We start from the raw sequence: 16257 nt of genomic DNA, 5'->3' as shown, positions 1-16257 counted from the left end.
CACTAGTGATGTTTCTATTTAAAGGAAAGGCTAAGAGATGGTGGGTTGGATAACAGCCATAGAAATTTTAGAAGAAAACTAATGTTGAGATCACTTGGAAAGAATTTACTTTAGTCTTAAGGATGTTTGTACCATCAACAGCTAGATGATAGATACAAGAAGCTTTCATCAGACTACAATAGAGATGTAAGATAACGGTGCATCATTAAATTGAGTTTACTATATTATCTAGGTACACTCATCATTTGATCCCTACTATTAAAAAAATGTTATAGTCTATAAGGGTTGAATAGGGAGTTGAGACATATGTTAGTTCCTCTACAGATTCAAGAGTTTTCTAAGTTAATAAAATGGGCCAAACTAATAGAGATTGATTTGGTAGTACGGGCATCCAAGTATGATGTGGGTTGTATGTATAATGTGAGAAAGAGGACTATAAATGAATTAAGCAGGGGTAAAGAAAGTATGTATTATTGACAAAAAAAAATAGATATACTTATTTGAGGGGATCTAGATTGACAGTATCTACTGGCAGCTATTGTGAATGTATTCATTGTGGAAGAAGACATTTGGGTCAGTGCTACCATCTGATAGTATAATGTTTTTAATGTGGCCAACAAGTACATAAGGTATTAGATTGTCCTCAGAAAAGATTTAGAGGAAAAGCTAATTCTAGAGTAGGACAAAGTAGGTAGACTGAAGGATAGAGGATTATAGGATTGAGAATGTACAATGAAAGATTTATGAATAGGGTTGATGTTAGACTTGTCAGAGGGAGTCGATTGTTGTACTAGTACCGATAGGACCTACTCCAAGGATGCAATGAGTGTATAACTTGTAGTATTATGAAGATTGACAATAACATGAGAGTTTGACTGAAATTTATTTTGAATAATTGATTGACATATCATTTTATTTTATAAGTGAATAGCATGTGATAGAATCAACAAATAATTGTATGATAGATATTGATTATTGAATTGATGTAAATCCTTTGCAAGCTTTTGAATTAATTTTGACTTAATTTATATTTTTGAATTGATTTATTTTGGAATGAATTTATTTTATACCAACTTATACCTGAATTCTGAAAGAAAGTATTAGAGTCCACTCACCTTCCTCATTCCACCACTATGATGGCTTGCCATGGAAGGAAGAATAAAAGGGGGAGGATTAAAGTAGAGAGGAAAGAGAAAGTCCATGTTTTGGTTGTCGATCCCTTTCATCATTTTTGTGAAAATTGTTTAGATTGTGGTAGGTAGCTTCTATTTTATTTCTATTTTCAAATATTTTGATTTCAACCATTTAATTTCTTCTAAACTAATTTTATTATATTTTCTTTGGATTTAGTGAACTTCTACCACACAATTTTGATATATTATACTACTGATTATTATAAATATTTTAACAAATTAATTTCATGATTTTATCAAGTAAAATAAAATTTATATTTGTTTTTGCACAATTTACATAGAATAGAACTTTTGGTATTTTAATATAAGCATACTGTAAATACAAACATTGAGAAAGAATATGAGCATGTGATTGCTTAATAACTAGTTGTTATTACTGATACAATATTGGTAAAAATAATGTGTGTGGATAAGTAAAGGTTGGTTTTACTAATATCTGCTGGTGACTGACTAACCTATATAGGATGGTGGGTCGATGAACTTTTCTTTAAATATAGTAGTTTGGTGTTATCCTTTACTGATTCATGTAATTCACTGATTAGGAGTTATTAGAAGTTATTATTGTGGTGATCGGTAATGAGTGATAACTCTGTTTAATGAGCCAATTATTACTGATAACGGATTATTGATTATTGACTACTAGAAAAATACTGTGTAAGTTAGAACTCCTTGCTTTTTTAGTGTGATTACTAGAATATATGTTAATGCACTAATCCATTATATTAATTTATTTTACATTTATACTAGTTAATGTTAGTGTTATTATACTATTGTATAATTTTTTCCACCAATTTTACTATATTATTTTACTATTATTGCCACATATTTTATAGATATTGATATTATTTCTCATGATATTATTTCTATTATTGATTCACGGCTTACTAATTTATTGATTAACACGTGATTTCTATTACTGAGCATGTGATATAAGATGTCGATTGGCACACAATTCTTATTACTGAGAATATAATATAATATATCGATTGATATTGATATATAATAATTGAATATTAAGTATGTACTCTTATATGATTTTAATGCACATATATAATTCATATAATCTTTATAGATATTTCTATTTTTATTGATTTATATAATTTTTTTTATGGATTCAATAATATTGTTATAATAATTGCTTTATCGATTTGACATATGTATTGGTTTATAGGTTTACAAGCTTCATTGTTTATATAATGTACTATTTTATTAGCAACAATATCATACTATTCTATTATTACATAGATTTTATTGTTATTGTATGCGATTTACTATTTATTCACAAATTCATAATCATATTGACTATTATTATTATAAACTAACTGACGACATGCATACTACTTCTTTATCACGCTTTGAGTTCACTAGTAGGATTTAGTGACCTACTAGGTTTTTTTTTTCTCATTATATACAATTTAAATAATTTCAAATCAGGGAAGAGAATATTTAGTGTGAGTCTGATCAGTTATATGATCCTCCATTTTTTTTGTTTAATTATTGTTTTATTGTTAGGAGAAAATAAATTATATATTGCGATTGCGTAACTCTCATTATTGTATATAATTTTTGGAGTATGAATAGATATAAATATATTAATGTTTTGATTAATAAAAGTATTTTTGCCACTATTTTATATTATTGATAAAGGAAATTAACTAGCTATAGTGGTTATTGTTAAGGTTAAAAGAAAGAATTCTTCCAAATTATATTTTGGGGCTTTACAAGTTGAGCATTGGTGGGTAGGCTAGTAGAGGGAAATAGTTTATGCACTACAGGAAAATCACTAATTACCGGCGGAATTTTCCGTCGACTTTCCGGCAGCTTTTCGGCACATTTCCGGCGGTGGTTTCCCACGGAATTTTCCAGCGGCTTTTCCGGCGGCTTTTCCACTTTTCCGGCGGCTTTTAAAAATTAAAAAATAATAATAAAATTTAAACTATTTAAATGATTTAACAAATAATTATTAAAAGTTATATTAACTATTTAATTAATATTCATTTTAAAATTAATTAGTTAGTTAATTTTTATTTTATATTAAATACTATTTTTTATTTTAAATTAATTAGTTCCTCTTTTTTTATAATTAAATTACTGTAATTTATTTACGGTTAGAATATAGTTTAAATAAAAAATATTGACAATATAAACGCATTTAGACAATTGGCAATTCGGTTGGTAGCCCAAATTTCTTCTCAAGAGACCCCTGTTCGAACGTCAAGGAATGCAGATGCGGGCGCAAACGCGCGCGGGAGCGGCGCTGGGGCGAGAGTGCGTCGCCGGCAGCGGGAGCGGGAGCTCGGGGGTGGGGTGGCGGTCATAGTGAGGATTTTTTATTTTTTTTAATCTAACCGGCGGTTTATGACCGCCGGAAAGCTGCCGGACTAATTTGCTGTTGGTACAAACCACCAGAATTTATTTTCCTACGCCGTTTTTACCGGCGGCAAATTAACCGCCGGAAAACTACAAAACCGCCGGAAAAGGTTCAATTACCGCCGGAAATGGGTGATTTTCCTGTAGTGATGGTAAAATAAATGATGAGATTTCTTGGGAAGAATTTATGTACACTTTTAGATATTGGATAATAAATCCATCTATGAGGCATTAAATGCAAGAACAATTCATAAGTCATATGTAAAGAAAATCCTCAAACTACATGGTGTCCCTAAGGTGATTATTTTTTATCGAGATGACATGTTCACTTCCAAACTGTGGAAGAAATTCAAGAAGGCATAGGTTATAGTTGAGTTTTAGTACAACTTTTCATCCCCAAATAGATGGTTAGTTTGAGAGGATTATCCAAATCTTGGAAGATTTTTTTGTAGATTATGCATATTACATTTTGAAAGAAGTTGGGAAGATCACATTCCATTGATTAAATTTGCTTATAATGGTAGTTATTAATCTAATATTGGAATGGCTCAATGTAAGGCTCTATATGGCAGAAGATGTAATACATCATTATCTTGCACTATAGTAGGAGAGAGAAGAATAATTGGGCGTAAAATAGTTGATAATGCCATTGAGAAAATCAGATTGATCAAGAAGAGATTGGAAGTAGTCGGGATTTGTAGAAGAAGTATGATAATTTAAAGCATAACATTATTGGATTTCAAGCTGATGATTTTTTTTTTCTTTATGGTTAGCCCAATAAAACAAGTCAATAAATTTGGAATAAATAGCAAATTGAGCCCAAGATTTATTAATTGGTCCCTTTACAATCATTTAGAAAATAAGAAAGTTATTTATAGATTAATGTTACCTAATTGTATGTCTGTTATTCATAATGTGTTTCATGTTTCTATTTTGAGAAAGAAGTTGTTTAGTCTTGAGTATAGAATTTTGGAAGAAGAAGTAAAGGTTCAATCGAATTTAACATATGAAGAAGAACCAGAGCACATCCTCATTTTTTATGTCAAGAAGTTGAGAGATAAATGAATACTTATGGTAAAGGTACAATGGAAACATAGGTATGCGAAGGAAGCCTCCTGAGAGAAAGAATCAGAGATAAGGTAGTTTTATTAAGATCTATTCTAAAGAAATTTGGGATTTGAAAATGTTGAGGCACTACGGAAAAACGCAGAATTATCGTCGGAGCTTTCAGTGGATATATATACATTTGTAACTACAGCATTTTTACCGGCGTCATTTGTGACAGAATTATTAAGGCGTTATTGTCGGCGGAAGAGTCGTAGGTATTTTTTCAACGACCTTTACGCCGGTTTATACGTCGGAATATGTAAGCATATCGTATAATGAGGCTTATTTTACGCCGAAAAATATCTGGCATATTTACTGGTGTATTAGACGCCGGTCATTTTAAACACAATGAAATATTACTGTTGTAAAAGACATCAAAAAAGTTTCTGGCATTTTATATACTGGAAATTCTGCCGACGAAAGCCCTATTTCTGACCCGAGCATGTCTGGCTTACCATTTCCTTTCACTATTTCGTTTGAAGTCTTCGCTCGGCTTCGTCGCCCCAGTGTCACCCCACCGTAGATCACCGCTGCCAAGCCTTCCGAACTTCCACGAGAGGTCACCGATGATCAACGCCTCCGTTGCCGGAAAAAGGACTCAATTTTCAGGAAAATCCACTGATTTTCAAAAATTTTATTGATTTTCTTAATATAAATTTGTATAAAATGGTGAGGAGTTTTGTTTTATAGGTTGGAGTAGCTCTACCGCTGTGAAAACCATTCAACCTAGTTTGCCGACGTTCGCCACCTCAATCATCGATTTTTTCCATTGTAAGATTTTATTTATTATAATTTTTATTAGACATTTGCAAGAGGATGTGCCTTGGTGTTTGCTTTTTGCTGATGATATTATTCATGTTGATACGAGTAAAGAGAGAGATGATGGAGTAGACCTATTGAGGGGATTGTGACTTTAGGCTATCAAGTTGTTAATAAGAGTACATGTTTTAGATGTATTATTCATAGTATTACAGAGATGAGGATACTCAGGTGGATGAGTAGCTTTAGCCTTATAGATAGTTAATAAATGAGCTTATACATGATAAGGTTAGAGTACCTCAATTCAAAGATAAGATTAGATGAAAAATATTTTAGATATTCTACATTCACTAAAGGAGTATACACAGCTTCGAGAGAGGTAGGTCGCAGCAAATGAGGGTTCTTCTAGCGGCTCTATAGAGTATTCTGAGAACTGCATCTGGTCGTAAGCCGTAGGAGGAATGAAACATGGCAGGGTTTATGGTTTAGGTTCACAAGCCTATGCATACGACGAGATGACCTCTATTGGATCTAGCTTCGTAGCCAGTTCACATGTGTCCTTACATAGTCAACATATAATTGTCCTTTAAGTGGAGCTAGAACAAGTAAGGAAATCACAAGCTGATTGACAAGTTCAGTTGCAAGCACATATACAGATGCAGATGCAGAAGAAACACAATCAGTTGTTAGATGAAATGCACAAAATGAGGGAGCAGTTGAGTGGAAAAGAGGTAGCTCCAGCTGAGGATGAGTCCATGGATTCAGAGTAGTTTAATTTTTTCAATGTCATATGAACTTGTATAAGTTTTTGAATATTGATGTTAATGAATAATTTGTGATGTTTTTGAATATTTGTTGATGTTATGAACCATTTGTAATGTTTAAATTTATATTTTTGAGTATTTGCTGAAGTTCTTGAAATCTATGATGTGTAAATCTGTGTTATTGAGCAGTTTTTTCTAGAATTATTTGTAATTGTTTGCATGTGTGAAAATTTGATTGTTACCTGAGAAGGCAATTTTTTTTTGTTTCTACTACAGATTTCCGACGGAAACTATGTTAGTAATTTGCTAGAAATGACGATATAATGAATTCTTTGATTCGTTCCGACGATTGTGATATGTCGATATTTCTGGTGGATAATGCGCAGGTTACAATCTGTTGTTTATGTTTCGGCGTACGTTACGACGTTTCTTCCGCCGGTATTTCTAGAATATTTTTACATCGATAATTCCGGCGTATTTAACGCCGGAATAATCTAACATAAATCGATGTAACGGGCACACACTTTTTCACCGGTAATGTGCGGGAACGTATGCCGGAATGTGTTCGAGCATATTATTTATGTCAGAAAGGGTTTTTCGATGCATGCCAAACAGGCACATGAAATTCTGCCGGAAATTTGACAAAAAACTTTCTCTTTCCATCGCAATTTTCATGTTACCGGTAGATTATGTCTGCCGGTAATAGTGGGTTTTCCTATAATGAGGATGCCATTGTTGTAAGGAGTGGAGAATATAACGCTCATATTCTCAAATTTTGGGTAATAGACTTAATGTTTATTTAATTAGATTTCATAAGTCATATGGTGCTAAATTAAGTCTAGAGAAGCTTAGAATTTCATCTGGGAAAGTGACAATGTAAGTCACTTAAGTGATTAGGGAAGCACTGTGGCATTGGGGACACTAAAGCTATGGCATTAGGGAAGCACTATGGCATTGACGGATTGGTTTCCTTAAGCAACTCAATGAATTGATTAAAACTTTCACGAGCAACATTATATTCTGCATTGATGCTTAACATCTTCACATCAACAGATAACTCTGAGTGAGTGGTGCACCCTTTCCAGATTGGTTGTTGGGCAGCATGCAACAAATCATAAAAATTATGTGCCTTCTTATTCGATAACTCTTATGTATTTTGTTCAAATTATATTCCAGTTGCATCATGAACTAATTTCTCAAGATTTGGTTGGATATTTTCAGCCTCAACTACATTAGTACTTGTAGAAAGACCGCATTGAGAATCAAAATTTGGCTCGTACTCACCATCAAAAGTCCAATACCAATACCGTGGCATGAATTCTCTGTGATATAGATCAACAGTTACATCATCTGGTCTTAGGTACACTAGATTTTTATATTTAGAACATGGACATTGAAACATTCCATCTGATATGAAGCTGGGTAGTTATTTCGCTTGCTGAATGAAAATGTTCACCCCATTAATGAATTCATCTTTTAATGTCTTTCATCCTTGAGACAATCGGTTATACATCTAACTTCTTTGATTTCTAATATCCATAACCTACATATAAGAGTAGATAAGTAATGGATTTTCACTTGAGTAGATTTAAAATTGAATATATGGAGATATTAACAGTAGAATTCAAGTGATGGTGAAATAGATGGGAATATTTTGTACTGCATCGAGCTTGTTGTGCGGTAGAAAATCTCCCTCAAACTTAAGGGAAAACCTTTAAACTGTAAGCGTTATTAACTCTTTTTTTTTGCAAGAACTCTCAATAACATTCCTCTTTGAACTTTATCATATGCTTTCTCTAAGTCAACAAAAATCATATATAGATCCTCCTTATTCTCTCTATATTTCTCCATCAAACCTCTCAATAAAAGTATGACTTCCATAATAGACCTACCCGGCAAGAATCCAAATTGATTTTGAAAAAATTATCAACAAAAAAATAACTAATATGTGCATCATCTAGAAAATGTCTAATAAGAAATAACATGAAGAAAAAAAAAAAATCTTACAATCGACAAAATCAGGAGGCTACGGAAAATCAAGAGGCGGCGGAAACTCGCGATCGAATTTTGGGAAACCGGTCTCCTTTCACCTGTGACGAAGACGGTGATCGTCAGTGACATCCAGTGAACGTCTACAAAGCTCGATGATGGCGATCTAGGGTGGGCGACACTGGGGCGACGAGAGAGAGAGATCAGAGATGCGAGAGAAAGACCGGAATGAAATGAGCAGCAAGACGGGTTGTGTTCGGAAATAGGGCTTTCGCCAGCGGACTTTCCGGCGTCCCGGACGCCAGAACATTTTTCGGCGCACGTTTTGTCGGTTCCAAGTCATTGAGTTGAAAATAGCCGACGTATTCTTTGCTGGTAAATGCGACGGACATATTCCACCATAAACTCCATCGGTAATAATGAAAAGCTGCTAATTTCTGACGTTACTACCATCACAATGGATGTGGGGAAGTTTTCGTTGTAAGATGCACCGGAATAAACACTGTTAATATTCATTCACATTATGCACCGGTACAAACGCCGTATTTACCTTGCTAGAACATCCAACGATATTCGCGTGTTTTCATGTAGTGAACTAGGAAGCACCGCTGTGGTGCCCAAACTATAAAACAATCTAAACACTTCTATATAGCCATCGGCCAAGATAGAGAACACTTGAACTTAGTGTTATTATCCACACTTCAACATCCTCCTAAACTTTATCAAACTCTGTCATCAACTTCAGATGATAAGATCACATCATAAACTAACCTCCCGCCATCACTTTTAACTATTTATCTCACATAAAAGTCACTCCATAAAGTGATATTTCAAATCATCTCAAACTATCCCAAATTGGACTAATCTTGGCATTCCTACTAATATACCATTCTAAACCTCTCATCATTCTACCATAAACTCTAAAACACCTCTCAAAAATGCTTATGCACTAAATTACACAATATTAACATGTGATCTTTACTAATAAGCATTCCAACCTTGATCTTAATGCTTATGCACTAAATTGCTTCCCACGCTCATTTTCTAAAATAGATTCTCATCTACTCTCTCATTATGGTCGGGGACAATAGCCAACCTACTTTTAGATGAGTGAAAAAGGAATGCAAGACTTTACTTTTTTGTTTGGTTTGAATTAAATTTAATGCTATGTAAATTATAAGAAGGTTATGATTGGGGTGGATGGTAGCCAGTGGTGGGCAGTAGCGGAGTGGTGGAGGCGGTCGACAAGGGCTGAGTCACAAATTTTTTTTTCATGTGGGGGCACAATTTATTGAATTAAAAAAACCTTTCATTTGAGCTTGGGAGAGACATTAGAGGTTTTATTTTTTTTAATTGTTATTATAAAAAGATAGAATATATGATAAAAAAAATTAAAATTGATAATGTTAGAAATTGATATCATCCGTACATATTATGTATAATATATCCCGCTAAATCTTCATATTTTGAAATAGTTGTACAATTATTTCATTATCAATACTATTAAATATATATTTTTTAAGAAAAGTAGACAATCATTCATCCATGAGTCTCCCATACGATTGTGTAGAAGATTATAACATTCATTGTAAAGAATGCTCATTTGACTATTATTGTAACAATTGGAAAAATCAAAGTAAGTTTTATAAGTAGAAACATCAAAAGATAAATATCATTTTTTCTAGTCTCCACTATTTTCTAAGAAAGTTCTCAAAGTCTTTTTAAATTCATAAATGAATCATTCAATCTCACATCAATAATAAAATTCTCAATTTGACTGCCTAATATGATGAGATCCATGTCTAAACAATCCAAGGAATAAAATTTTGCTAGGCTTATTAATCGTTCTTTATCAAAAGCTAAAAATGAATGACATTGATTCAAACATGTCACACACATAAGTAATATTATAGTTTTTTCATCAAGCTTGTTATTGAGCTCTTGAAATTGCATATTTATTACAGTATAAAATAATTAGATTTAGAGTCACTTGCATTTTGATTATGCATAATGGATTAACATAATGTGATGTTAAACCTAACTTTAAAATGCATAAGATAAGTATTATTTGTACAATTTCATCCCAAAGCTCATCAATAGCTATTGGAATATGTAATTCCTCATCCCAAGCCCAACCACTCCAATTTGTTAATTGATACAACATTTGGAAGTCAGCTTTCATATTCTTGAACCTAATCATTACTGATGATTCAGTGTAAAATATACCCAACCTCCTATTCAACACAACGACAAGTTTTGAACACTACTCCCTCCTTAAGTTACCATTACACATATTTTCATGCATGAATTGCTCAAAGAGAAGCTTGGCAAGCACGACGTTGTGCTCCTCGGGCCACTTAGGGTTTCAAGAGGTGCTTTTGGGTTGGCTGGAGTGGATAGAGATATCTTCAGCTGCATGAGGTTGAAAGCTACTACTAGCATGAGCTAAACCTTGCCTTTTAGAAATCTCTTCATTTCTATCATATATTCAAGAAAATACTAAAAGTATATAATTTGATTGATCTCGTATTTGTAAGTAAATTTTATAGAGTATTTTCATGAGTAAAACTCTTTTTTGCTTCACAAACTCTGCAATCAAGAGCGAACCCGTAATTTTTGAGATAGATGTCATTAGATGACTCGTTGTCGCTCACCGATTCAAAGTTTTCTTTGCCAACCTTGGTGTTAAACTTTCGCTTCATTCTGAATTAATTTATCATAATCATTTTACTGCCAAAAAATTAAATAACAATGCTCGAGGTAATCTAACAATAATTACTTTATCACTACATTCATTTTGAGAAGGGATGCTAACAATGAAAATTCAATATATTCAACTATTTTGATTTTTAGGTTTTTGTAACATGAAAGGTATAGTTTCCAATCAGGTACAAGCATCTCATTGCATCACACCCAAAAAAAGGGAAAAATTCATTGCGGCAAAAAAAAAATTATCCACAAAACGGTGTTTTTAATAGCATCAGTTATTTGAAATTAATAGTACTGCAAACTCTTCAAATACCTTAAGGACATCTAAAATGTAATAATTTCGTATCACACAATATAGTGAAAACAAAATAAAATATTTTAATACATGTTCTCTATGTACAAGCAATCAAATTAGCCCATACAAAAATTTTAACAATTTTCCCCAAAAAAAATAATAATTAACAATCTAGTTATTATTGTCCGTTGTTCCCAAAATAATAGAAGTTTTCATGAAAAATGTGAAGAAAAGCTAGGTTCCAGGTCCGCGCTACTCCAAGGCATACATTAGGCTTTGAGGTAAAAAAAAGCTCTCCACTAGCGGATTGTGATCTACACAACAAATGAAAAAGGTTGACTATCTGTTGCTTTAGGCGGATACAACGAAGCACATTAACGAAGAGGAGAAGAAGAATTCGTGATGTTGAGGCTGGAAGATGAATGTCTCCATTCGTTTGCAAAAATAGGGCGAAACTATAGTTGAAGACACCTGGGTCAGGGGTAAGTTTTCTGCTCCAACTTAAATCCCGTTAAATCCAACTACTCGAGGGATTCAATAAACCCCAAATTTAAGCCGTAAATTCAGGATTTATGGAATCCTGTGATTTAATACGCGCACAAAAATTGTTTGGCTGGATTTAGCTTAATCGGACTTAAATCCCGCTATAAATCCGATGCCAAACATCCCCTACATTTACTCTATTTTATTTTACTTTCACTTTGATTCCAATCAAACATCTCTTATATAACGTTGGTGGTCTGGTAGGCCGATTAGAGTTTACAGACCATCAAACGTTCTCGATGAATGTGACAGCAGACGGTTCTCATCATTAAAAAAAAAAAAAAAAACCTTATATAGCTCAATTACAACAACTGATTCAATGGGATCCATCCGTCGACTAGGCCAGCCTTTCTGTAGCATAGTTCATACCAAATTACAATTTTTTCAACTGCGATAGCAGCGTCCGGTCGATCACGGAGACCACTCCGTTTTCATTGCAACATGGAGTTCAGGCGCCGGGATTACCTCGCTGATGACTCAATCTTCTCGCTTCCTCGTACGCCAGTTCAGGATCATCCTCTCACTGCCATTCGCGCTATAGCGGCGGTTCAGGTCTGCTTAATTGTCTCGCCCTTCAGATTCATCGTTGAATCTAATAGATCGTCATGGCTTTCTTTCGGAAACCTCGTTCATCTTTTCATTAATCGCGGCAGAAACCTTAAGTGACGATGAAATGCCCTAGATAAACATAAATGCTCTATTATTTTCTCTACAGCTTGGTAAAAGCGATCAACTTCTTTAAAGTTACACTGGAAAACTATTAGCATTAAGTCAGTCGTGATTAACTTCGGAAACATGTTTCCTGGTGAGTGGAAGGCATGAATGATTCTAGAAATAGGCGTTGCAAAGAGGGGGCAGTGTTATTAGTTTGTTTTTATGGCGCTAATTTAGCAATGTTGTTATGCGCTTTGATGTCGACTAACCAGATAACTGTTTCGTGAAATCACTGTTATGATTATCGTTAAGGGATGGATTTACATACATTCTGCATAGTTTTTATGTATTTACATATCTAATATTAAATTTAGATGTTTGATCTTTTGTTATGTGGTATCTATGTAAAAAGCCCTTTTTAAAATGCTGCATGAGTTGAAGTTGTTTGATAAAAAAGCTACTGTGATATTAATGCCAATTGTTTGAATGATTAAATTAATACTATATTTTATTTTATGAACTTACTGTTCTCTTCATAAATAGTGCATTAGCAATTGATATAACTAGTTTGCTTTAACTGATTAATTTACAATGATATGTAAATGTACAATTTTAATGTGAATGACATTAGTAATTATTAGTCGATGTTACTAGAAGATAAATTGAATACTTAGATGCAATAAGTTGAAGTATCTTGGATCTATTATATTACAAAATAATGTTGATATTATGGAATTATTAATACTTGTAGTTAATAATTAGAGGCATCTTAAATGTATTATACAGTATGATACTATCATGAAAATTTTAAAGGAGAATATTATCAAATTTTATTTAGAAGATCATGTTTTATGAATTTGAGTGTTGGTAAAAAAAAGGTGGTTTGGGCAGTGGGAATATCATTTATTGCAAATAAGGTAACAAAAAATACAGTTAGGTAGTTTGGATATATACAACAAAAAAGCATAAAATGTACATATTCGATTGTCAGGTAAAATTTATGTTGAAGGAAAATGAGTAGATCAAAGATGTAGAATTATGATTCATAAAATCAATCCTTAATAACTGGGATAAGATTAATGATCATGATGAAAAATGCATGGTGTTTAAGAATACCATATTATCACTTTAATTAAGTAATAATTAATCTAATTTGTACTAATTAGATTACAATTTAAAACATTATTGGTGGTCCCATATCTAAACTTTGGATGAGAAAGATTAAAGTTTGATGTTAGATTGAAAATCAATTGTAAACTAATGCCAAAACTAATGAAATAAAATTTAATTTGAGTCTTGTTAATGCTAGGGTGTTCCCCAAAACTGATGTGACAGGGACCTAATATTATTGTGGTGAGAAGTAGGAAAGAGTTTTTTAGGATGCCATATATCAAGGTTTAATATTAATTCCACATATTTCTTTTATTTTCTATGGAGTTGCTGACAAAGGATATTGTAATTAATGTTTTTTGGTGTGCTCAATTTTCATATGACATAGTTCTACTAATACAAATTAATGAAATATAGGTTCTCTTACAGGCAAATTAATATAATTAATAGATATTATGATTCATAGGAAGATAAATATTATATGCATTCAAGAAATTAAATGGGTTGGAGGGAAGACTAAGAAGATTCATAATTTAAGATTTAAACTATGATATTCATGTATGATTCATACTAGAAATGAGATTGGTGTGATTATATATAAAGAATTTGAAGAATAATGTGATAGAAATTAATAAAATTGAAGATAGAATTATATCTTTATAGATTGTTTTGATGCTAAGATTATTAATATCATAAGTGCTTATACTCCTCAATTAGATTTAGATATGTGTTCAAAATTAAAATTTTAGATTAGCTTAGAAGAATTAATACAAAAGATATCTCTTGAAGAAAATGTTTTTATTGAAGGAGATTTAAATGGACATATTAGTAATAGGGTAGAAGATTTTAAAAGCATTCATGGTGGTTATATGCTTAGAGAGATTAATGAAAGTGATAGGACTATATTATATTTTTCTGTGGCTTATGATTTTATAATTGCTTACATCATGCAACAACAACAACAACAATAACAACAACAACAACATCAAGCCTTTATTCCACTCATGGTTTAAAATTGCGCAATATTAGGCTCGCCTTGAGGCCCGCCTTTGCGCAATTCCAGTAAAAAATGCCTCGATGCTTACGCCTCGAGTTTTTTTTATGAGGCTTGCGCCTCAACTTGGTTGAGGCCCGCCTCACGCCATATATATTAAAACTTACATAAATCTTGAAGAAAATGCCCGACATTGGAATCTATAGGAGAGGAGAAAGGGGAGAGAGCAGTTCATCATAATGATGATTCAATTGAAGAATCCTTTAGTGATGACAGTGCTGATGACTTATAAGTTCTTATGTGATATGTCATTGCTATTTATTTTTGGAAATTTGAATATATGTTAATGAAAAGAATACTGGGATTTGGGAAAGATAGAATTTTGAGTTGAACTATATTTCATGTTGTCTTATTATTGGGATATTTTGATTTCACTTCATATCTTATGCTTTTTTATGTTTTATATTATTCACTTATTAGTATATAAAAATTTTATCATTTTATGTTTACGCAATCTTTTGATTTTGAGGCTTACGCCTCAAAACGCCTTGAGGCTTACGCCTCGCCTCACGAATGAAAACGCCTCAATACCTGAATATGCAATTTTAAACATTGATCCCACTACGTGGGGATGGCTACATGAATCCTTTTCCTCCATTGTGTCCTATTAAAAGTCAAATTCTCGTTTAAATATAATAAAGAAAGGTCATTCCTAATAATTGCTTATATCATATTTAAGAAAAAAGAGGAGTATTTTATCACTTATAAGAATAAATATAATAATACTCAGATTGATTATTTTCTTATAAGAAAAATAAATTGTTTAGATTGCCAAGATTGAAAAGTTATTTCAAGTGAATGTTTATGTCCTCAGCATTGCTTATTTGTTTTAGACTTTAAGATAATATGAAAAATAAAATAAAATATTATCTAGGATTAGATGGGGGCATTTAAATAACACTAAAAAATAATTTTAAGATTATGATTGTACATTAGAAAGTTAATGTTGTGGGAAAAAATACGTAATGATATTAAAAATGTTGCAAAGGATGCATTTAAAGTATCAAAAGAAAAAGCTTCTAATCGTATAAACAATTGGTGGTCGAATCAAAATGTGCAAGAAAAGATAAAAAATAATAAACTTTGTTATAAAAATTTGTTTTGATGTAAGAATTCTAAAAATTAGGAAATATAAAAAAAGCTCATAAGGAGTTTAAGAAAGCAATATGCGATGCAAAGAATTTAGCTTTTAATGATTTATATAATAGATTAGATACTAAGGAGGGCCTTAGGGCCAAATATGTAAAACCGAAGTTAAAGAGGCTTTAAATAAATGAAGAGTGGAAGATGATATTCCAACAGAAGTGTAGAAATGTTGAGGAGATAAAATAATTTCTTGGCTTATGAAACTTTTCAATACGGGGGTGAACTCCTGTAAACTTTGCATGTATAACATTGTCCTTTTCCCTTTTTCTCAATTATATTTATATCATTTCTTAAACATTTATTTATTTATATTCTTATGTATATAAGTATATGTATGCCTTTCATTTTCACTTCTCGTTTCTTTCTCATGTCTTGTTCGTTCATATATATATATATATATATATATACTTTCTTATCTCATATACGTCTTCTTTCACATATCCATACTTGTACAAAAATTTATTTCGTATAATAGTTTTCTAACATTATATATATATCATAAGCTTTAAGCAATTGAATACTTGCTCCTTTCAAGGCAAACAAAAAATGTACAATAAAAGAAAT

General features: G+C 32.1%; 1 protein-coding gene across 5 annotated transcripts in view; it reads left to right on the top strand.

Annotated features, from left to right (window-relative positions):
• Nucleotides 1-12032: 12032 nt before the first annotated feature.
• LOC110116547 (UPF0505 protein C16orf62 homolog) overlaps nucleotides 12033-16257 on the top strand; it is a 98606-nt gene continuing 94381 nt past the window's right edge. For 4 of the 5 annotated variants that reach the window (XM_028699430.1, XM_028699434.1, XM_028699436.1 and 1 more), the window contains exon 1: nucleotides 12033-12281. In XM_028699430.1, coding sequence (XP_028555263.1) covers nucleotides 12171-12281 — 111 coding nt within the window. In that variant the 5' untranslated portion in view covers nucleotides 12033-12170. The remainder of the gene's footprint in view (nucleotides 12282-16257) is intronic. The other variant, XM_028699432.1, reaches the window with a different exon arrangement.

Source organism: Dendrobium catenatum, unplaced genomic scaffold (genome assembly GCF_001605985.2).
Source record: "Dendrobium catenatum unplaced genomic scaffold, ASM160598v2 fragScaff_scaffold_133, whole genome shotgun sequence".
Classification (NCBI taxonomy): domain Eukaryota; kingdom Viridiplantae; phylum Streptophyta; class Magnoliopsida; order Asparagales; family Orchidaceae; genus Dendrobium; species Dendrobium catenatum.
Note: the sequence above shows the minus strand (reverse complement) of the source record. Positions and strands in the feature narration are given on the sequence as shown.